The sequence below is a fragment of the Phoxinus phoxinus genome, assembly GCF_949152265.1.
Source record: "Phoxinus phoxinus genome assembly, chromosome: 7".
NCBI classification, from domain to species: Eukaryota; Metazoa; Chordata; class Actinopteri; order Cypriniformes; family Leuciscidae; genus Phoxinus; species Phoxinus phoxinus.
In genome coordinates, this window is record NC_136882.1 from 37,836,652 (window position 1) to 37,860,874 (window position 24,223).

The window sequence follows — 24,223 nt, forward strand, 5'->3', positions numbered from 1 at the left end:
TTCTTATTTCTTTTGATTATTTTAATTTCTTCTATGTTAAGCACTTTGAATTACCACTGTTTAGCTTTGCATTTACTGAATGAGCACTGTGCCACCGTTCGTCCGACTGTTTGCACTGTATTTTATTTTCCAAACTGTTTTAATTATTCTTATTTCTTTTATTATCTATGTAATTATTTTAATTTCTTTCAAATTTCTTTGTAAAGCACTTTGAATTACCACTGTGTATGAAATGTGCTATATAAAAAAACTTGCCTTGCCTTGCCTTCTGCAGAACTTCTTTATAGATGAACTAATTTAATAATTGATTGTTGTTTAACTATCCGTTGTTACAACGGAACTGAATCAACACTGAACTGACTTCACATGAACTATGACACATTTTTCTTTTATATCTGCTGTATAGAAAAAATGAACTCTGTTTGCATCACTGAATCCGTTTCCTGTTATCACTGTAAAGCTGCTTTGAATAAATAAATGCTATAAATAAAGGTGGCTTGACTTGATTTGACATTTTAAGCAGATGTAAAAACATTAGATGTTCATATGCCCATGTCATCTGTGTTGTAGACTACATTTACACCGTGCATCGTCACAACTACATCAGTTGCATTCCATAAAGCGAGTTTGTAGAGTAGTTTCTGCTTAGTGTACTTTTTTTTAATAAAAACGTTGTGGATACCGCAGTATAAATGGCATAGAAGAATCTCTACCATTGCTTGGTTCACTCCGGTCAGACTGAGCCCTGAGAAAACAAAGTTTAAAAATACACAAAGAAATCATTTGAGGAAGACCTGCGCGAGAACCAGAAGCCTCTGAACACCCAAGAGGCAGCTATTAGCTGGGCGTTGCTGTAACCGCACACACACACACACACACACACACACACACACACACACACACACACACACACACACACACACACACACACACACACACACACACACAGTGTCTTTCAGGTGTGTCCAACCCAGCTCTCACATTACCAGACTAGCAGAACAACAGCTCCATGGGAATGGACATGAGTCAGGGACACACTCACGACGTCTGTTTACAAGACCTTGGCAGTCAACAGCCGGCAAACTCACTTACAACCTCTCACCTTTCCTTTTTATTCTTTCACTCATTCATTGGCCGTCGGTGCATATTAATACACACAAAAGTGGCATGGTCCAATGGGATTGGATTGCATGCATCACAATATTTGCCAAAGTTTGGTATAGAAATATCCAGTTGCATATTGTGCACGGGCATATTCTAGTATACAATGCAGGAGTAGTCGGGATAAAACCACTTCTCTTCTCAATCTACATGACATCACTAAGATCTGTCGTTCAGAAAAATGGCTTTTTCCTATCACTGCTATTCTGATGACACACAACCCTCATTCCAGCTAGATGATCCGATGGTATCTGCTCGTATATCGGCACTTATTGCTGGATGAAGGACCACCACCTTCAACTCAACCCTGCGAAAACAAAGGGACCAGTTGCATAACATAGAGCTATTATGTTAACACAGTGTCTTAAGATCTAGTAAGACCCATTAAATGTTAGTCAAGGGGCAACCAGTCTTACTTTTCGGTATCAGATTAGGCCAATCTACATTTTTATATTACTAATTTTAAAAAGTTATAAACGGTCTTAAAGAAAAAAAAAATTATGTCTAACTTGTAAGACTAGTCTTAGCGGTTTATGCAACTGGCCTCCTAACTGCTTGTGGTCAACACTTCATCACAACTTCTCCATTCAGCTAGATTTCTTCAACCATAACTCCCTTCAGGACAGCTAGGACCCTTTGTGATCGAAGATCAGACCACATTGCTAGAACTGCCCGGTACTGCAGATTTGCCTTACACCGTGTCCTAACCAGACGCGATGCGATAAGATTCCAGCGACAAATAATTTGTCTGTCCACACTCGACGCGACGCGACTGCGAGATGCGTCAAAATCAATCAAAACCCACAGCCAATCAGAACACCGTGTGGGCAGAGTCTCGCGGCGAGCGCACGGCACCAGAGAGTAATCTTGACGGCAATCGCAAGAAAATGGATAAGTAGCTTCATAATCAAATTCACAAATATTACACCATTTAATAATTAGCTATTAAAAATACATAGGCTGAGTTACTAAAACTTTAACTGAACTTGTTTGTTCACAGTTTGAACATTCTTGTTTCTATTTGATTAATTTCAAGATCTGAGGTGAATTATCCATTGTTGCTTTTATAGCTACAAAGCTGGAGCACTAAATGATATTCAAAGTCACATGACACGCTTTTAACATTAAATAAAGCACATAAACAGTGCCTGAGATTATCATTGCCACATTTTGAGTTTGTTGTTCCAGCCGTGACCGTGACTGTGACCGTGTCGCGGCTGTTTAGGACAAAAACTCTGACTTAACATGGAAAAGACACCTTTTATTGCTCGTCGCGTCGCGTTTAATTAGGACACAGTGTTATACAACATCAGGATGATCAGGCTCTTCCTACACAACTCCTTGTCCAAGCTCTTGTTCTATTGTAATGCTCTCTTGGCAGGCCTTCCAGCATCGCTGTCAAACCTCTGCAACTGATCCAGAACTGATCCAATTCTATAATGAACCAAAGAGAGCACACGTCATACCTCTCATAAACGTGCACTGGTTGCCAATAGCCACTCACATCAAATTCAAGTCACTGACGTTTCCCCACAGAACAACCACTGGCTCTGCTCCCTTTTACCGAAACTCATTACTTCAGACTTACGTGCCATCCAGAAACTTGTGTTCTGCAAGTGAACGGCGCCTTGTGATGCCATCATCTACACAAAATCACTTTCACAGACCTTTATGTGGACTGTTCTCTGCTGGTGGAATGACCTGCCTAACTTCTTTAGCCATTTTCAAGAAACACTTGACCCATTTATATTAACACTTACTATTCTATATCTATTAGGGGTGTAACGATCCCCACATATCACAATACTGAACTCACGATACGATATTATTGCGATACTCCAAGACATATGGTAAAAGGTTAAAAAAAAATTACTGTTGATTAAAATGCTAAATTTGGTATTGCATTGTGAGTGTGGAAATGAACAGGCTTGGACTTGGTGCTGGAAACCCAAAGCACAGGACAATAGAGACACCTGAAAAACAATATTCATGATTCTGAAGCTGAAAATACAGATTTATTTTAGACGAATATGTTTGCACTCTGACTAGATGTATTTAAAATAATAATATATTTAAACTTTTTACTGGTAAAATCAGACATTTGGCATTATCAGGACCCACAAATATTCCCCCATTGCATTATTATACATTATATTTAGTAGTTTAATGTAGTACTGACACAAAAACTTTGTAAACTTGAATTTTTTTCTCACAGTCATTTTTATTTTGCGTGAACTATCCACAATACATGTTGCATTTTTGTATTGAGATATATTGTGACACGACACCCCTAACATCTATTTATAAAAATGTACTGTGCTAGACTAACTGGGACTGGTCACATCACTTGCATATTGTTGCCCTATTGTTGGTTTGACTCCTATTGCGCTCCTCATTTGTAAGTCGCTTTGGATAAAAGCGTCTGCTAAATTATTAAATGTAAATGTAGGTAGTAGATGGTCAATGTGAGCAGGGCATTATGGGAAGGCTGTTCCAGCTGTCTTTCACCTGTGGTCCTTACTGGTCTCTCAGGTCATCTGGGGTCTTATGAACGGGGCCAGTGTGATTTAGGGGGTTTAAAACACACCTGTGGCTCCTTGTCTGTGCAGACATGTCCATATCTGTCAACAAACCGTCTCTAAAAACCACTCTGACGCAGACGAGATACAGGTACAGCATGATGTTAAAGGCCACAGCTGGGTAACAACATCACGGGTGGAATTTTCCAGGAGGTTTCTCTTTATTATCCTTGGATCAGTGGTCTGAATAAAAGGGGATGGTCGGGTGTAAAGAAAAAACATTCAGGTCCTGAAATATCTTAGGTAAAATCAAGGCTACAGTCAAACACACTTTCATGTCAACCAGCAGAATACACATAATTATCTTGAAATGCTTTGCTAAATTTAACAAAATTATGCTAGTACTAAGATGCTATATACCAAATGCATATGCATTCCCATATGCAGATTTTATCTATACCGTTTATACTTGCAGGGAAAGGTCATTTGCTTGGTTTGGAGCTGTTTTTGTTGGCGAAATAATGTAACTCACAATATTAACTTCTTGTTTATTGAACTGATGTATAAAATCAGTATCACATTTGCAATTGTGCAGATATTCAGGAAGAGCCGCATGCCTGCTTGTGCGATACTGCTTAACCATATCGTATAGAAATATAAGACAAAAAGGGGCAATTCTTTCTCCTAAATTTTGGGGTCATTCTAACTAAATTTTTATTGCTACATAATGTAGTGAAAGCGTGCACTCTCTCAGGGCATTTTTGTTTGTTTTTTTGCAGAGTGAGTGACATACTTTATCATATCAACTTCCACATCATTATAACAACAATTGTGCTATTACCGTATTCATATCGCACATTCCTACCAATCACCCCTGATGCTTTGGACAAAATGTTGCTGGGAAAGGAAGCAAGAAAACCAGTAGGGGTGTGCCAAAAAAATCGATTCACAGAAGAATCTAGATTCTCATTGGCAACGATTCAGAATCGATCTGAAATGTCCAAGAATCGATTTAATAAATAAATAAAATCAGCTGGCTGTTCGCCTCCATTTTTGTAACTAGCCTATACGGGACGTGAGCGGCAAATCACTAAAACAAAAAGGAAGCAAATGGATGAGAGGGAGATCTTTCGTTCCTACCATTTGCATGTGTTTTAAGTCCTGTCAGTTTAACAGGGCGCGCTTGCACGAGCAGAGAGAGAGAGCCGGCCGCGCGCGCGCACTCACCCGAGCGCTGTCTGCTCTCTCTCTCCCTCGCGCATATGAATCAAAATCAATTAATACGATGGTGTCGGGAAAAAAACTCTCCAGTGATGAAATGGTTTCTGTGTTGACAAATCTTGTGCGATATCCTAAACTGCCGAATGCATTGCTTGTTTTTTCTGTTTACATTTCATTGTGAATGCTGCTACGTCAGAGCGGCCAAAGCGTCAACAAGATTCCCCGTACTTTTTGACAAGCGTCCTTGACAGGGCGGCCATAGCTTTTTTGCAGCTCAAGTCGGCGGCGGTGTGAACGTACAGTCACTCAGCCGCCAGCTGCAGACCAACGCACACTGCAGTGCTTCACGAAACTCCACGCCAACTCCGAGAGGGCAAAAAAAAAAAAAAAACTCGGTCTATCGCTGCTTCATCGCCAGGTAGCTTAGGGGTAGGACTATTATTCATTTTGAAAGAAGCACTTTATTTTCATAACTTGTTATTCTTTAAGTTACTGTGTCTGACTGAGAAATATAGATGTTTTTTGTCTTCACCGGTTGTGTTCTACGTGATATTTGTGGTAAACTGCATCTATTTTCAACCATTTTGTATTATGAAGAAGCACTTTTGTTTTGTTCCAACTTATTTTATAGCTAGATACTAATGAGTAGCAATTGAGAACCAGACAATGTTTTTGATAAAAGGCACTTCCCTGAGAATTGAACTTAATAAATGTGAAAAAGACACTTTAAAGTCTCCGTTTGTCATTCTGTATAGCAAAGCAGATGAGAGTAGATCATGATCAGAAACCCGATTAGAAATCATTATGGATAAAATCGAATCGAATCGTTTTGAATCGAAAATCTTTTTGAATCGAAAATCGATTTTGAATCGAATCGTGGCCTCAAGAATCGGAATCGAATCGAATCGTGAGATGGTAAAAGATTCCCACCCCTAAAAACCAGGCGTTTCAAATAGTTTGGTTTTCCCTGCCTGCTTAATATTTCACTAACCGGTCAGTCTGATCCCCCATAAATAGGCCCAGAGACGATTAGAGCACAGCCCGAGTGGACCAGAGAGATTCAGGCTTCAGGTTTCAAGCTCTCACATGAAAAACAAAGATATGAGACTCCTGAGTAAATGTGCTTGAAGAATGTTTCAAGGGAAATTAATATCCTGTCCACAGGCCGACCTGGAATCTCAACTATTCTGAGAAAAATTCTTGTGTTTAGACGAGAATTAGATGAGAACGTGATGAGAGGAAAAGCTGTAGATTTCACAGAAACCACCAGTCAGCATCCATCAAGAATCGTAGGAAAGACCTCAACAATTTCAGAAACCAGAACACAACAAAAATTTCAGACACAACTAAAAATAAACTAGAATAGAAATAACTCTCTCAATAAAATGTGCAATTTAAATGTTTATATAGAACTTTTTGTTTGAGGGCTGATTAATTATTGATTATTAATTTCTTTTCTTCTTTTTTTATAATTTAAAAAAAATGATTATTAAATAAAGTTTTTATTTATTATTATTTATGTTATTTAATATTAAATTACATAAAACAAATTAATGATCAATAATTAATCAGCCCTCAAACAAAAAGTTTTATATAAACATTTAAATTGCACATTTTAATGAGAGAGTTATGTTTGAAATAAAAATAGTTCTGGTTTCTGAAATTGTTTAGATCTTTCCTACGATTCTTGATGGATGCATATTGAAATCTCTGATATTTTATTGCATATTTTTGTGCATCACTAGCGAAAATACAAAAATCTGCAATAAAATATCAGAGATTTCAATATGAACTCAGTACAATGAAATTGAAATATTTCTCACTACATTCCAGACAATAAAAAATAATAGTAAAAGTCTATTATAGTTATGAAGTAATCAATTTAAACTATTTGAAAATAATATTTTATTTTAAAATATGCACACATTCACTCTTATTCGTATGTCTTGTCTAATATGTAAAAACTAAAAAAAAAAAAAAAAAAACTGTAAAACTGTCAAATATTAAATGTTTAGCTACTTGCATCTTACCACACACTCTAAAAGTGTAGTGTTGGAATTCACACTCGTCTTCTGTGTAAGCCCCACCCGCTTTGATTTGATTGGCCATCTCAGTAATTTTGACATTGACGAGCGATGTTAGACCGATATGGCAAACTAGCCTAAAATGTAACTTTTAAAACTTTTTGTGATCCTAACAACAAAGGAAGCAGAACAGCATCAGGAATATCAAATATTGGGAGGGACAAATATTGCAGTCTTTCCACTAATATACTAATAAAAAAAATTATATGGTTCAAAAGTTCATTTTTTTCAGTAATTCAACTTAAAAGGTGAAACTAATATATTATATAGACTCATTACATGCAAAGTGAGATATTTCAAGCCTTAATTTGTTATAATTTTGATGATTATGGCTTACAGTTTATGAAAACCTTTTCACAATATTCTAATTTTGAATTTGGGGTTTTCATAAGCTGTAAGCCATAATCATCAAAATTATAACAAATTAAGGCTTGAAATATCTCACTTTGCATGTAATGAGTCTATATAATATATTAGTTTCACCTTTTAAGTTGAATTACTGAAATAAATGAACTTTTGCACGATATTAACATTTTTCGAGTTTGACCTGTATACAACCTATATCCGGTCCATCTTAAATTACCCTCACTCTCCTTGGCAAAACCAGAACAACCTGAGATCTTCAAAGAAAGCGGTGCGTTCCAGGCCCTCAGTAGTTCAGCCACAATCCAACCAATCTGACCACAGCCAACTGTGTCCACTCAAACAAAAGCACTGAGACATGCGCTACCAACTACACACACACACACACACACACTCAAACACACACACAGCTGAAACAACAGTGCTGGTGAAGCGCCCAGGTCCTGACTGCATTCAGGTCACCAAAGGTCACTGCTAGACAGAAACGGCTAAACACTGTCATGCTGCTAATTTATGATCGTCCTCCTGCTGTGGAAAACACACAAAGGTTTTTCGGTCTTGTACAGACAGTGATTAAAACGAAGAAGCACTTCACTAGGATACTTGGACCACATTTTCTGCTGATAATAACATTTACTCAAGAAGACCTCACCAGTCCTGCATTCCTCAGCTCCTCAATGCTGTTACCGGGAAGCTTCCCAGAGATCAAACACACTGATCAATAGTTCACGTGTCCTTGTGATCGTTTGTGTAAGGTCATTGCACTACCAGTCAGCACAATAAAAACAAACACACACGCAGAGTAGAAGCACAGGTCTACAACTCACTGACGATTCTGATTATGTGTGCGAGTCTCAGTTTTTATCCTGTGTTTCTAATCTGATTATTAATGGGCGGTTTTCACAGCATGTGTTGAGTGAAGAAGCCAGTGTGTAGAGGCCTTAGCTATAGTTTAGGGACAAAATGTAAAAAGAATCAGCCATTGTGCAGCCATAACAATTTTAACACAAAGGCATGATTAAAATGGAATGATAAATTATGGTGTTTAGCTCAGAGCAGTTTTAGTGCAGTGATGGGACTAAATTCAATTCAATGCAAACTGAAAAACAAGCTGGACTTGGACTTTAGAGCTTCTAGATCATAGATGCATCAAGCCAAAAAAAAAACATAAAAAAAAAAACCTACAGACAAACTAGGCCTGAGCAATTTTTGGCAATATTCGATATATACATCTTCGCATTTGCTCTGACAGTGGCTGAATTTCTATTACAAACTCAAATGAATGCAGTCAAATCAGAAATATAAGTCACCATGCCCTAGTTAAAACACACTGAACGTCCTTCCAATAGTTTACGAGGTCAAAGGGCAGAGGTTTGGTTGTGGTCCCGCAAAATGCCTCGGGTGAAACTGATCTGCTATAATGAACTTAAAATGTCAACGTTATGTTCAGATGTGAACCTGGAGATTACGAGGCATCGCAGGTGAACAGACCTCAAAGGGTTTCCTTCGTGGGCTCATAAAACTGTCTCTTCCCATGGTGCACTGCAGTAACTGGAGCACATCTGTGAAGCTGCCAGGGCTCAAGTCCCAGATCAAGATTAAGAGTGGACATTTTGATGCAAAAGACCATCACATACTTCAAATATCAAATAAATATTTATTTATGTGGAGGACAACACACAAACTCAATTTTAATATCATGTCATTAACTCTACTATGAGAAATATAGTGCCCTATGATTTCTGCAATGTGGAAAATGTGGAATTCAGTCATAAAAATGGAATGTATAGTATAATATGGAATGTCACAGAGTTATGGAAATTGCAGATGAGGAAAATTATTGGAAAATTATGGATGAGATGACTAAATCAAAAGTAAGACTACAATTATTCAAATCAGGACTTACTACAAAACCCCACAAACAACTTGAAGTTGTTTGAAATGTATGATAATACAGATATATATTACTATTGTATAGTAAAATGTACTTCTTAAAGTAATAATAATACACATTTACGATATTAAAACATAATTTTAAGGAATATCACAACAAAAGATAATTTTCATACAGTAAACCTCTGTCGCGAGGCACAAAGAAAATGCAATGTTGTGTTGTAAAGGACCTGTTAGATTTTCATTTGATTAGATTTTAAAAGATGTATTAATTATTTTATTTATTTGATTATATCCATTCTTGATGATAAAAATGTATTAAATAAAACACTGAAACCAAAAAAATTAAACAAACAGAATGGGAGGGGTAATGTAATTGGGGAAAAAATAAAACTGGTTTCATTGGCCCCTAGCAATACTATTACTTGAATGTTTGCCTCAGAAAACACCACAAATGAATCATTGGGTCTAATTTAACAAGAACATCGTAATCCATTCAGTAGCTGAAAATCATTAAGAACAGTGACGAAGGCTGGAAATGTGACCTTTACAAGCCAGAGAGCTGATCAAAGACTCTGAACACCTTTAAAACTCAAAGCCACAACCGGAATACTTTAAAAACAGGATGAAAAAGACAAAACCACAGACATGTGTCAGATGTGTGGAAAGCCCTTCGATGTGGTGTGGATCAAAATGGAAAAGGCAACCTCAAGCAAAGAAAAATGCATGATCATGTTCACGCCAGCTAGACTGGAAAAAATAAAACCTGCACACACACACACACCTACTGAACTTATAAGTGACCGATTTGGAATGCTATACATAAGCATGAAGCTCATTGAAAACTCGACTGAACTAAAATTCAAAATTAATACTGAAATAAAAAATAAATTAAACCTAAATAATAAATATTTAAACAAAAGAATAATCATAGTAAATGACAAAACAACAATATTTCCAAAAAGTTAACTATAATTAAACTATAAAATGAAAACTGAAAATATACAAATAAAAGCTAATTCAAAGTATTAACAAACAAAACTGTAATAGTAATAAATACATAATACCAAAATAAGACTCTCAATGCAATACTCTATTAAACATAAAAATATACAGCACACACAACTATTGAGTCTATTTGGATTACTAAAATTATTCTTTATAAGACTGAGCTACTGTCAATACTTTTTTGCCTTATATTTGGGTGAAGTATAAAGCCCCTTTCACACAGAGATTCCAGAAAATACACGGATAATGTGTACTGGGATCGTTTGATTTTGGTTCATTCTCACTGCCAGTGATTTTCAGGGATCTGTGAGTGAGTTCACACACATCCCGGTAAGATCCCGTAAAGACACGTGAAGTCAGGATGAGACATGTAACGTACGCGTTGAAAACATGTACACTTGCGCATTGCGTACCGGTCCACAAAGCTGGCGAGCGCTCTCAGCTTCAGCGCGGATAGTGAGGAGCTCCTGGTCTCTGCTTCGTTCCAGTTTGCAGACATTTTTTCGTTCTTTCTTTGTTGATGACGAACACAAACTTTCTAGAGTCACGTGATGGAACGTGCGTCATCACTACGACACACCCCTTACGGCAGGGGTGCCCAATCCTGCTCCTGGCTATCGACTGTCCTGCACAGTTCATCTCCAACCCTAATCAAACACACCTGCCTTTAATTTTCAAGTGATCCTGACGTGCTCTGAAGACCTTAAGTGCTCTGAAGACCTTAATTGTTTGCTTCAGGTGTGTTTGATTAGGGTTGGAGATGAACTGTGCAGGACAGTCGATTGCCAGGAGCAGGATTGGGCACCCCTGCCTTACGGCATGAACCTGGCTTTTGTTCACACAGGGCGCGTTCCGGGAATGATCCCGGCAATGTTACTAGGTCCCCAACCCGGGATCGATGCCGGCATCAATCCCGGGACGTGTTTGCGTTCACACAGAAGGCAATTTCCCGGGATCAACGCGCTGTGTGAAGGGGGCTTATGATGTATAGAGCTTGTTCCAGTCCATTATGGGATTGTCAACTTCCCCAAAGGATGTGATGCAAAATAAAGCTGCATGCTTTTTGAATAGTCATTTAATGTTGGGAGTGTGCCTCTGATTCCCTAAAATGTGGCCTACGTAGGAAGCTCACCGGGTTTTGGAGAAGTCAGAGAGGGAGGAAAAAAATATATTGAAGGGCTGATTTTGAGATTGGAGATTGTGTGGGATAATGGCTGTGGTCTTTGGCTTCAGGGAAGAGTTTCCATGATCCCTCTCAAACTCCCTGGAGAGCCGCTGCAGGCCAAACCGGCAAGATTTGCTCCTCTACCGTGTAGTTAAAAAAAGATCAGGGCTTTCTCCTTTACTCATTACGGTTACAAATCACCAAGGGCCCGTAACATTTAAGGACAAGGCAGACAATACTAAGTCCATATTCCACAGACACTAACTGTTAAACCTAAGAGTCACATTAGTCAAGAGCTCTGTTTGAGATCTCTTCCAAAACCTAGATTAACTAGACAGAAATGTAGGGCATCTTAAGCACATTCCAGACACAAAAGCTGTTCCAAAAAGTAGGCAGCCTTCTAAGATTCCTCATATTGTTCAAATTCTAAAGACTACCTATAACTATAACAATAACTATATTAGCGTCCACACCAGCATTTGTCCACTCAAGTGCAAGATGATGTGAAAGAGAGATAATTTTGTCTGTCTGAGACTCGGCTTTCTGGGCGAGCACTTCAGATGTTTGTGCACCCAAAACTTTCCACACAGTGCGCAAGTAACGAAATGAGCCCCCTTTCGAGTCTTCTTGAATATTGTCAAGGCTTAAACTTTAGTGACGGTGAAGTGCTCATATTTTTTCATGTCCATGCATTTTTAATTAATAAAAAGGTTACCGGCCAACTGGCGAGTGACACCGTTTTATATATACTCGCCAATGCCGATTTTTACTCTCATTTGGCGCTCGGCGAGTGTTAATTTTAGGCCCTGTATATACAGCGGCAAAACTAATCGTTAAACAGTCACAATCTGTTTGAACACCAGAATGCACTCGGTTAGGGCTGTAATCAACCAAAGAAAATCTTGGTCGACTGATGTCCTGAAATTTTCGACTAAAAATTACGTTAAGGAAAAAAACTTTAAATTAATTAGCTGTGCACTGTGCGCTATAGGCTGAACATAGAGCGCAGCTTCACGGCTGAGACACGAATAGACTAGGCCAATTAACTTAAAGCGTTTACTCTTAAACACAAAAGGCACGTACACTTTAATAAAAAAAGAATATTTATTAAACAAACCAGATCAAGAGCAGAAACTAAATAAAGTGCACTGAAAAATAAAGCATAGGCTCAAAAAAACTAATACAAACAGTGGCACAGCGCATTGCGCATTAGGCTCCAATCATTTATTCCCGTTTTCTATTTTTTTTTAAATGCTGCCACACTGCCGATGTCTTTGTTGACATGTTAGAAGAGGACAGACTATGAATTAAACGCTCTCACAATTAATTAAATAATATTCAGCAAACCTTCAAGTAGCCTACTTTCCTCAATCTGTCTCTCTTCTCCGGTGGGTTGGGCTAATCCAAAAGAAGTGAAAACAAGGGGGGTGTTCAGAAGACAGACTGTTATCTGTGAAACAGGGGTGCTCTAAAAACACCCATTAGCAATTAGTGCTTTCCACCTGATGAAATGAATGCGGCAAATCTGATGAAATGAACGCGGCGAAACTGATGAAATTAACGCGATACTAATTTTGGTCGAGTCAGAACGTATCGACTGGGAGATTACAGCCCTACACTCTGTGTGCATGTTCTCTCACTCATTTGCTTACTGACAACATAAGTTCAGCACTGGCACAAGTGATGTATCCGTCAACAGGTCCGATCCTCTCTTACACTGGCCGCGGGCCACCTTCATTGTCAAGCCCTACTCAACATTCGAAGGTAGTGTGAAGGCATCAGTAACTCAAGACTGAATCTGAGCACTAAAGCCTTTCAGAACGGCAATATGATACTCAGTAAAGCGAAAAAACAGCCTCGACAACATGTGCTGCTATTCATCTCGAGCTTGCAGTCCACATTTCCCAGCCGGCCTGGATGTAAAAAAATATGCCACTAATTCCCCACCGGGACGTCATCAAATGAAATGACAAGCAAAGCGATTCCAGCATCCACCACATCAAGAGCTGACAAAACATGTCATTCCTTATTCAAGGCAACAGCAGGGATGGAACGACGGGAACCGTCCCAGTGGGATCAAGAACAGGAGAAAGAGAGAGAGGAAAAGGATAGGCCCGGACCTGTGACTTCATGAAGCATTTCCGGCTGAGAGACGAGGTAGGCTGTCTGTCGTAATAAGCAGAGCTCTAAATCTAAAAGGATGAGAACAAATACAGCAACAAAGGAAAAAATAACAAGTCTAGACTAGTCATATTAAATCCTCACACTGAAAGCTGAATGAAAAGAATAAAATGCAAACGTCAACAGCTGCATTTTCAATGAATCCTTGCAGCATTTTGGCACAAATTCATCTGGTTACTTGGGAGAATCTAGTCAAATTAGACAGACACCAACAACTACAGTAGATAAAAGAAAATATGTTTTTGTTACAGAGCCTCGAATTTACATTGGATTTGAGGCAACACCAAAATAGCATAATGAACAAAAGTAAATTAATGTGCTTACAATGTAATAGCACCCATGAGCTGTGAGTATGAGAACATCAAACAACCTGTCCAGGTTCAGATCTGTCTAATTTGATGAGCTTCTACCAAATGACAGATTGTATAGTATAGTTTTACTGGATGATCACAGCATCAACAACAAGTGTGTTCACTGATGCAGAGACATCAAGAAAAAAACGGGTGTGTAAAACAGGATTCATGCATGATGAACATGTTCGTACAACTGAAAACAACATTTCAGGGAATCAACCATTGTAACGCTGTCTTATGAGGTTTCAAAGGCCCCATGATGAATTGTCAATGATGTCAGTAGTTTAAAGCACAGATAGTGATGAGTACAGTACATGACAGCACATGATCTTCAGGAAAACATGAAAGTAGCTCACTAGGTTTTAGAGCACAACTACTTGTTTGTGTTTGGGTCTTCCATCTTAATTTTTGCTTTTACGTTGAAGCCAAATCACCATAAATATTTCCATAGCAACATCCCCATTATCCCAGGGAATTGAAGTGTACACATACAGTACACACACCTCCTAATTTTCCCAGAGCGTTCAGAGCTCCTGCACACCTGTTTCCACAACACTGACATAAACCAGAAACCACATCATAAATCCCAGTGAATAAATCCCACACTTTGATCAGGTTCATGCTGACATCGCCCACATTACATCATCAGGCATCCCGAATCTTGTTCATGTACCGCCACAATTAGTACATATTTACATGTCTACTATCTTCTGATGGGCTTTATTTGGTATGAATCAACAAAGTAGCTGCAATTTGACTCATTCAAAAGTAAGACATCGATGACAAAAATCTGCAGCCGGTGATTAGAGGAGCAGGGTTGGAAACGAGGCATTTCTTGATTTGACCCTAAAAAATATCATAATCCGTTTTCATACCTGCATCCTTCTTGTTTTTCCCACCATCCCTGCTCTTTTTCAGCACGGCCTTGAACATGGCGTGACTCCAGGAATCCCTTCACGATTAAGCTGTGGAAACACGAGAGATTTTTTACATGAAGTAGCAGGTTTGTACACAGTTGGTTTGGTAAATTCAGAAGATCTTACAGTCTAGAGTTACACTCCACCCTAGAGAAAATTCTCCAGAGACCTTAGAAACACATACTTTGACTACATGCTCTTTAATATCCCAGGGGCATTGATTTTTATTAAAGCTAACACAGATTTACACTTTCTTTAATGGAGGTCACATTGCTTGTATCATTGGAAAACGTAAACTATATTATTATCGCCCAGCTATAATCTGTTGAATGTGACTGTAAGGCATGAATACATATAATAAACATTAACGATTAACATCACAATTTTCTGTAAAGCAGCTTTGAAAATTATTTGTGAAAAGTGCTACACATAAATTTGATTTAAAAAAAAATTACCATGCCTTTATCGTTTACGTTTGCTACACCACCTATCATAAAAATATGAAGTATAAACATTTTAAAACGACAATAATCTAAACAATGAAATAAACTTAAACATTGAACCTCAGCAATTGTTGTGTAAAAATGCTGACAAAAATGTACAACAATTCTGCCACTAAATGTTTTCTTAAATGTCAGTGTACTTGTTTACCAAGAAGACAAGTGTCAGAAAATAGTTTGAGATGAAATATAAGATGTGTATAGTGTAAAAAAAATAAAAAATCAAGGTAAACATCACTTATGAACAGAATATTTTGATCAAATGCCATTTTCAGCGCAGAATGCTAATTTCAGATGTGATAGAAAAGACATCCGTTGGTTCAGAAAAGTGATGGTTTAGATTAGAAAACAAAGGCAAAATTTATAGAATTCTTGTGTGATGCATTTTCGTTATTAATAGACAAATCAAATAAACTAGTGTGTTTTAAAAGGGCCAAAAGAGCTCTGAAATGTATAAATATCCTAGGGAAATAAAAAATAAAATAAAAAGAGCATAATCTAATTGTATATTTTATTTCTCTGTTTGGCAAGATTTTTTCCCACAGTCGAGTCCACCCACTCCAACGTGTGATCGCTGGTGGGCCGGCATGGAAAGAATTCTTCAATATTTGCACAGAGCGGCTCTGCTCCGCTATCTTGTTATTCCGGAAAACAAGCTGTTGGATTCCCAGCATTCCACATCTAATTGATGCTAAACGGCTGAACTTGGGCTTCTCGTGCCACTGCTCATGATAGCGCTGAGGTTCCTTCACCTCTCAGAATTAGCAGCACAGGTCAAACACATTACAGCACGTCTATTTATCCAGTTGGACTGTTTCTGCGCTGTAAACTTCACTCGGGGTGGGTCTTGCTGTTAGTTTGTTTAAATTAAACAGGAAGGTGACTGAACACAAATACATCAGGTGTGTGTGTGTAACACATTATTATCATTAATTTCAATCCCTGGGGGCAATGTATAGAGATGGGAAACACAATTGATTTTTCGATTAATCGTTTTTTAAAATGTGGTCGATTCAAAATCGATTCTCAAAGGCCACAAATAGATTTTTTTCCATATTTATTTATCTATCACCAAAAAGCCAGTATTAGTTTTCCTCCACTGTTTATAAGCCTTGTAGCCTCCATGTTACAGCGAATCCTGTGAGATTTGATGCTAGTTTTATCTTAAACATAAAATAACCTAATCCTGATTGATCAAGGCATGCAAGACTGTTCTGACTTGTCAATTTTCAGCATACATTTTTCATCTTGTATCAAAATCCTGTCTATTCATTGTATTTAATATACAGGTGTGTGGCTCTTAATTTCTTTTTATTCAAAAAATATAGGATTTGTATTAAATCTGTATTCATTGTCGAATCGGGAATCGAAATCGAATTTAGAATAGAAATCGAATCGAGAATAGAAATCGAATCGAAAAACATCTGAAATCGATACCCAGCTCTATGTTATAGTAGAAAGAAATAATGCTTAAGACACTATTTGATCTATATATAGTTCTTTTTTAGGTTTTTATTGTATTTATTTATATAGACACAAATAAAATAACACTTTAACGAAAGAAATAGTACTTAGACAATATAATAATGACAATAAAGCCATGATAGCTATAATAAAAGGAAAATAATGGTAGCTCATTCCAGTTATGTAGCCTACCTATTAGGAAAGTATTTTGTCTAACTAGGCACCATATTCGAATGTAAGCTAATGCTTCTTTATAACAATTATCTATCTACACGAACCTGAGGATGATGCACTTGACTTAAAAAATGTCCAATCAGGAAATTTTATTTCTCTTCAAAATTACTTCTTTAAATTTTTTCTCAAATCCAATCTATTTTGAAGTTATTAGACTATTTTCTATACTAGGTCTGGACTCAGTGGAAGAATAGACTATCTACCCATTTTCCACATAATTTGATACATTTCTCAAAGAGATGATTCATTGTTATCATAGATTTCATATGTTGGTCTGTTTGTTTTATTTTTGTACTACCAATGATTTTCTCACCACCTCCTGAGAGAAAACAGCCTTGCTACAAAGACTAGTGGTAACAGTGAAATAAAAAGTGTGCCTGACAGCTCTGCTCAGATGAGACGAGACAAGGTGAGGGTCTGAATCTGGAGTCGTGCTGAACTCACAGCAGACACCTCAGCATTGAGATCAAGCATGAAAAAATCCTGCCGGTCTCTCCCCGGGAGACGAGCGAGCCTCCCGATCCGCATCGATTCAAGCTCTTGGATGAGAAGGCCTGCTGCGACCTCATCCAGAGTGAGAAGTCAAAAGTTGAGGAGAGATTCGGTACAGAAACAGATGCGCTTATATTTCAAAAGAAACGCTGGACCTCAACAAGAGGCAAACAAATTGGGTTCACGCTGCTAATCTGGTTGAAAACTGGCATCTGCAAGCAGCTTTTTTTGCTGAGTTGAAAAAAAGCACTGTAAATAAGCTCAAATATTTTTGCAGATTATATATAAATGCTATAAATACAGTTACAATCACACATTCCTCCCGCTTACAGTTTCAAACATTAAAGTGCTCCTATTAGAAAGCAAATGCACATTATCATACCTAAGCCTCAGAAACTTCCTCAGGTTTAACGACATTCTTCAAAATATCTTATTTTGTGTTCAGCAAAAGAAAGAAATTCATACAGGTTTGGAACAACTTGAGGGTGAGTAAATGATGACAGAATTTTATATTTGAAGTGAACTAATCCTTTAACTAATGCATTCAATTACTTAATAGAATACAACTTTTAAATGTAAAAATGTATTGTACAAAAAAAAAATGTATTAATGCTGTTAAAATCTATATACACTGCTATGAAGTATTACAATAAAGAAAATATAAAAAAATAAAGTTTGTGTGGATTATATCCACACTTCTACAAAATGTACCCGAGACAAACTCAGATCTGAATGTGATCCGTCTCCATTTGAGTTTTTCCATCCTGGCTGTTGTTCCTTTTACAGGATAGTGAAGTGAACCTCCTAAAAGACTCAAATGTGCAGCACATGCGAGCAATTACAGCAGCACGTCTCATTCCAGATCCAGACGCCCTCTCTCACTCCATCCATCTCTGAAGCAGCTACGAGCAAAACTGCTGCGGACAGACTCCTCAAGCTCTTAAACGGTGAGAGGAGGGAACAGGAATTCTGCCACCTTCACAATCAAGAAGAGCTGGCTGATACATGAGTTATCTTTCAGCCTTTTGACTTTGATATTTATCTTTCTCAGCTTAGAGCTAAAAGGGGTGAATCTGGAATCTTCATTTCAAACAAAAAGCCAGTAGATTCAGTAAAAATACAGTAAAAATCTAGTTAAAAGTAATCAAGGCAGTGATTATTAAATGAAAAAATGGAAGAACAGTTATATGCACCAATATAACAATACAAACAGCAATATTTAAGCCTACATATTTTTTGCTATACATTTTAATATCTGAAAAATGCCACATTTTAGCCTAAGTAATGCTTTAAATTAATCATTGGATCAGATTTTTAAATCAATTCAGTGAAACTCTTTGTAAATAAATTAATCAAATTAAACTACTCTGTTTTGCAACTTAAGTTTTAATGCTATTAACCCTAAAGAGTGCCGTATTATATTCAAAACACACATTTTTAATGCATCTGAATTATCAATATTATGTTCCACATACTTTCTGTCTTCTGATTGATAGTTTACACTTGTTTAGCAAAAACTAAGCTGTTATATATCATCTTACTAAGACATATTTATATGCATTTTATACAAGTAGTCTGCTATTATATAGACGTAACAACTGTTATAAAGATATCATTGATTTACATTACATTATACTTTTTGGCCATATATTTTTTCCTCCTCAAATATGAGCTCCACATTCTCCTATATCATACTATACGAGCCATAAAAGCCTGATATATCAAATATGATAAAAACACATATGCAAACTTTTTTAGATTTTTTTATTAGTACGTCTAAAAGTTCAACTGTTGTCTAAAAACTTAAACTGTTCAATAAAAAAAAAAAAGTAACGTGGTTAAAACATCTCGGCCACTCGAGTCAAAAAAGGATCACGAAACTAGTGAAGGTCAGACCAATCTGCTCAGACCAGACTCAAGGTCAGGCGTTTCTGAAGGGTCTGAAGACTGAACCATAAAGACTGACAGCGAGAGGTCCACATGTCCCGTCATGGATTCCCTCACATCTGATCCGACCCAGGAACGAAATTAAATCAACATGTGGCTCTCTGACTGAAAAAAGACTTTGGCAGAACAATCTCAACCATGCAAGATGAAGATACCATATCCTGAGGAACGGGGAAAAGAAATCCCATGGACTATCTTCTCCACAGGAATGACCATGTGGCAGGGCTACAGGTATCTGGGCTCTATAAAGCAGCTTTATCTCACACTTGCTGCTCCAATGACTTGACTATCAGCATTATCTCAGTGAGCCTCTCAGCAGCCCATTACACACTGAAGCACACAGAGACCCTCAAAGCCTGAAAGTTACTTAAGAGCAAAGCAAAGGAAAGCACGCTGCTTTAAAGGTGAAGCGTGTCATTTTAGCACCAAGGGCCCTATTTTAGCGATCTGAAACGCATGTAAACGCAAATAACTTTGTGGGCGGATCCCAGGCGCTGTCGCAATTATACCGGCGGGATAAACGACTCTTGCGCACGACGCAAATCTAAAGTGTGTTGGTCTGAAGTCGCTACATTACTCATCGGTGTGGTTTGGGCGTAACATATAAACCAATCAGAGCGTCCTCTCACATTCCCTTTAAAAGCAGGCGCGCTTGTTCCATGGCGGATTGCTATTATAACCGCGGGTTTGCCAGGCGCACGCAACTTACATGATGGTAACGCTGATTTCGAGTCTTCAGAATTTTGTTTCCTGGTTCTTGACGGACAACCCACTTTATCAGATGTCCTTATATACGATGTGTCTCGCCACTATTGATCAAACAGATTTGACCCGTCATTACTACAATTAGCCTGAATGATTTGGGTAAATGTGTAAGTAAGCTAGATGTATGCCTATTTTTGCCACGCACTTCACTTTTAATTTAAACAGTGTATTGTGGAAGTTCAGAGGAACAACAGTGAAACTTTTCCCTGGGTTCTCCATTTATTCTTTTCATGACCACCTGCACTAAACTTGTTTCTAGTTAAAGATCTCGTTTCCACCATGTCACAATTCTACCCCACCTTATAAAAACACTGCTCAGCTAAACAATAGACAGGTTGAAGAGTTGACGGTACCATCTGCAGTATTGTTCTTCTGATCGCCTCTGGCTTCTTCTACACACACACAAACACACACACACTGAACCGTCACAGCCCAGATGAGCCCTGTGTGTCCTCGAGACTCTCACAATTACAGCAGGTCAATCTCAACCGCCGCCAACATCCACACACTTTTCCATTCTCTCGCTCTCCAAGCAACTCTTTTCAATGAGCTATTTGACATGAATGATTCCTCAGAGTCCGTGTCCGGCGTCATGACAACCACGAAACCAACAGAGTCGGGCCTGCTTCTATGACAGGTCATCATTACGACTAACCTGTAGCCTACATTTTCCTGTCCCATCATGCATGCATGGATTATGCATATGCATTTAGATAAAATACTAAAACCATCATTTTTAAAAGAAGACTTTAACTTAATATGTTTTTTATTTTTTTGGATTTTAAATCATACACTCTAAAAAATGCTGGGTTAAAAACAACCTAGGTTGGGTTGAAAATGGACATATTCAGTGAATGGGTTGTTTAAAATCAGCGGTTGGGTTAAATGTTTGCCCAACCTGCTGGGTAGTATTATTTAACTCAGCTATTGTTTAATAATGACTGTATTTCATGCTTAAAATTAACCCTAAGTATGTTGAAAATTAACATTTATGAATACGTTTAATGAATAATAATAATTAAACAATAAGCATTTATTAAATTACTTATTGATAAATGTTCACCTTTTGATTATTATTGTTGCCTCTAGTTATTTTTTTATTTACAACCTATTTTCTGTTCATTTTAAGCCAGCCATGTAGTCATTTAAAAAAAAAAAGAGTTGGGTTAAATAAAACTGCCCAGTACCTTGGGCAAACATTTAACCCAACAGCTGAGTTAAAACAACCCATTCACTGGGCTTGTCCATTTTTAACCCAACTTGGGTTGTTTTTAACCCAGCATTTTTTTAGAGTGTATAAGTTACTTTGGTTTGAATGGATGATCGTCATGTCTGCATCATGTGACTTCAACAATGAAAACCTGGTCACTTTATTCTGAAGAATTTCTTCACTTTTTACTGTCTTTATTCAAAATGTTTCAAACAATACATGTTTTCTTTGGAATAGAGTTTTAATCCATAGTTAAATTTATCCCCTCAGTATCACTAGACCAAAATCATCTTAACTAATAAAAGATTTGATGAATTCTTAAAAAGTTAAAGAGCTGAAAAAGTACTGCATAACAGGAACGACATATGGCAAGAAAATGACAGACATCCTTTTCTGAAATGGAGAATTTAATAGGTGAAATTGCTATAATGGTCAGAGACTGAGAATAATGGACACGTTAATAGGAACCGTTAAATGCCCATTGACAAAAATAACCAGAACAAGATAACAGGTGATTGCAGACGGAGAGAAGAATTCTTCACCTTGAAACGGGAAATGAGCAAGAAAAAGACAATGAGCAACTGGAGCGGGCCGTATCTCAGCTCTATAGACTGCCATGCATTCACAATGACATGAAAGGAAAAGAAGAACAATAACGTTTTTAATACGAGTTTACTTCAGTCCATAAAACAGCTCTGGGAAACCAGGAAGAGAAGTCTGGGAAACTGGAAATATTGCATCTAAATTATTCATATTCACTCTCAACAAGAGAGTTAAACAAGCAATGCTATCATTCATCACTAAGAAAAGGTGATATTCTGTACTTTTGTAGCATTTTATTGCTCCACTTTTAAGAATGCAATTAATAATTATAATACCAGACCAAGGCAAGTATAATTGTACAATAGGATCCACATCCACTTACATTTAATTTAATTTAATTTAATTTAATTTAATTTAATTTAATTTAATTTAAAATTTATTGAATTTAGGGCTAATTTAATTTAGGCCTTATTTAATTCAAATTGATGCATGCATAAATTAAATTAAATTAAATTAGAGTCATCTTTTTGCTCTTGAATCAGTGACCTGGATCTGTAAACACTTGAACTTAATCCAACCTTCTGTGGAAAGACAGAGTTTCCGTTCCCAAATGACAGGAATGATCACAGGTCTAAACAGAGCACAGACAACCCAGAAACAGGCGGTTTTCAACACCCCGAGTCAAATGACTCACTCGCCTCTTCAGGGCAGAAAATTAAGTAATGCTGACACCGGTAAGTTTAGATTTGACTCAGGTAGAGTAACTCTGTCTCACACTAACATCCTCTCTACTTATATACATGAGAAGATAGTATAGGGAATTGAAAATCGATTCCAATTCTGAAATCAGATACTTAGGGTCAGGAATCGGATACTTGGTATAAAATTGAAATTTCGATTCTGCTTATCGATAACTGCACATTTTAATGTGGTTTTAAACCTTCAAACGGAAGAAGAGATGAAGGAGAACTCAATTCGACAGGCCGCCTCATATACAGGTGAAACTCGAAAAAATTTAATATCGTGCAAAAGTTAATTTATTTCAGTAATTCAACTTAAAAGGTGATTGCTATTTATTGTAAATAAATGATTAAATATTATTTCAGAGCAAATCCAACAATATTCTATCTACATATCTAGCATATCTATGTTTGGTATAACTATTATATCAATCTATTGGATATTTTAAAAAGCGTTCATTGAAGCCGTTGATATATCTGGAATCACTTTCAATAAAAACTTCCACATTTTTGTCATTTAATAAATTCAATATGTGTAATACTGTGGAAAAATATACAGTATATGCATTCAAATTCCTACTAAACTTTACTAAATACGAGTGATCGCCTAATGCTTTTCAGTAATATGGTTCATGATTTATAGGAACTTCGTCAAATTATTCACCTGAACTATTGATGACAGAGGAAGAAGAAAGTGTGAGAAAAAGCAGACACTCTTCTCTAAACAAAGTTGAGACTTGTTTCACTGCAGTTCACAGTTGCACCTGAGGCTGTGGAAACTAAATCAACCTGACAAGACAGCATTCATTCACTCCAATACACACACACTATAGAAAGACAAAACACTTCATCCTTCCTTCACTGGAATTCAATCCATACGGTCTCCACCTGCATTAATGCATCACGTCATTATCAGGAGAAGAAGATTGCTATAGGAAAAGATTATGTAATAAGAGAATCAATCGTCATTATTTAAGGCCTTCAAAGGGATCAGCTACAGAGATGTTGGTTACTGTTATCTGACTGAAGTCAAATATTAACTTACCCAGTAGAAAGTCTCCTGGCAATCTCTAACTTGAGAACAGCAGATATACACCCCCTTATTTCAGAGCAAAGCTGGGTCATAAATAGATTTTAAAAAGGTATACATCTCAACATTTTTCAGGATATTGATAATATATTTTGGTAACACTTTGGTTCATTAGTTAACTACCTTAACATGAACAATACTTTTATTAATCTTAGTTAATATTAATTTTAACATTTACTAATACATTAAATAAAATTAAATGTTGTATTTGTTAACATTAGTTAATGCATGTGAACTAACATGAAAAAACAATCAACATATGTTTTTTTTATGAACTAATATTAACAAAGATTATGAAATACAGTAATAAATGTATTGCTCATTGTTAGTTCATGTTAGTTAAGTATACTAATGTTAACTAATTAACCTTATT

At 37.1% G+C, this 24,223-nt stretch overlaps 1 protein-coding gene across 2 annotated transcripts in view; it reads right to left on the reverse strand.

Annotated features, from left to right (window-relative positions):
- The window catches only part of tanc1b (tetratricopeptide repeat, ankyrin repeat and coiled-coil containing 1b), a 188,569-nt gene that overhangs the window by 153,012 nt on the left and 11,334 nt on the right, over positions 1-24,223 (reverse strand). For both annotated transcript variants that reach the window (XM_079618344.1, XM_079618343.1), the window contains exon 2: positions 14,824-14,913. In XM_079618344.1, coding sequence (XP_079474470.1) covers positions 14,824-14,881 — 58 coding nt within the window. In that variant the 5' untranslated portion in view covers positions 14,882-14,913. The remainder of the gene's footprint in view (positions 1-14,823; positions 14,914-24,223) is intronic.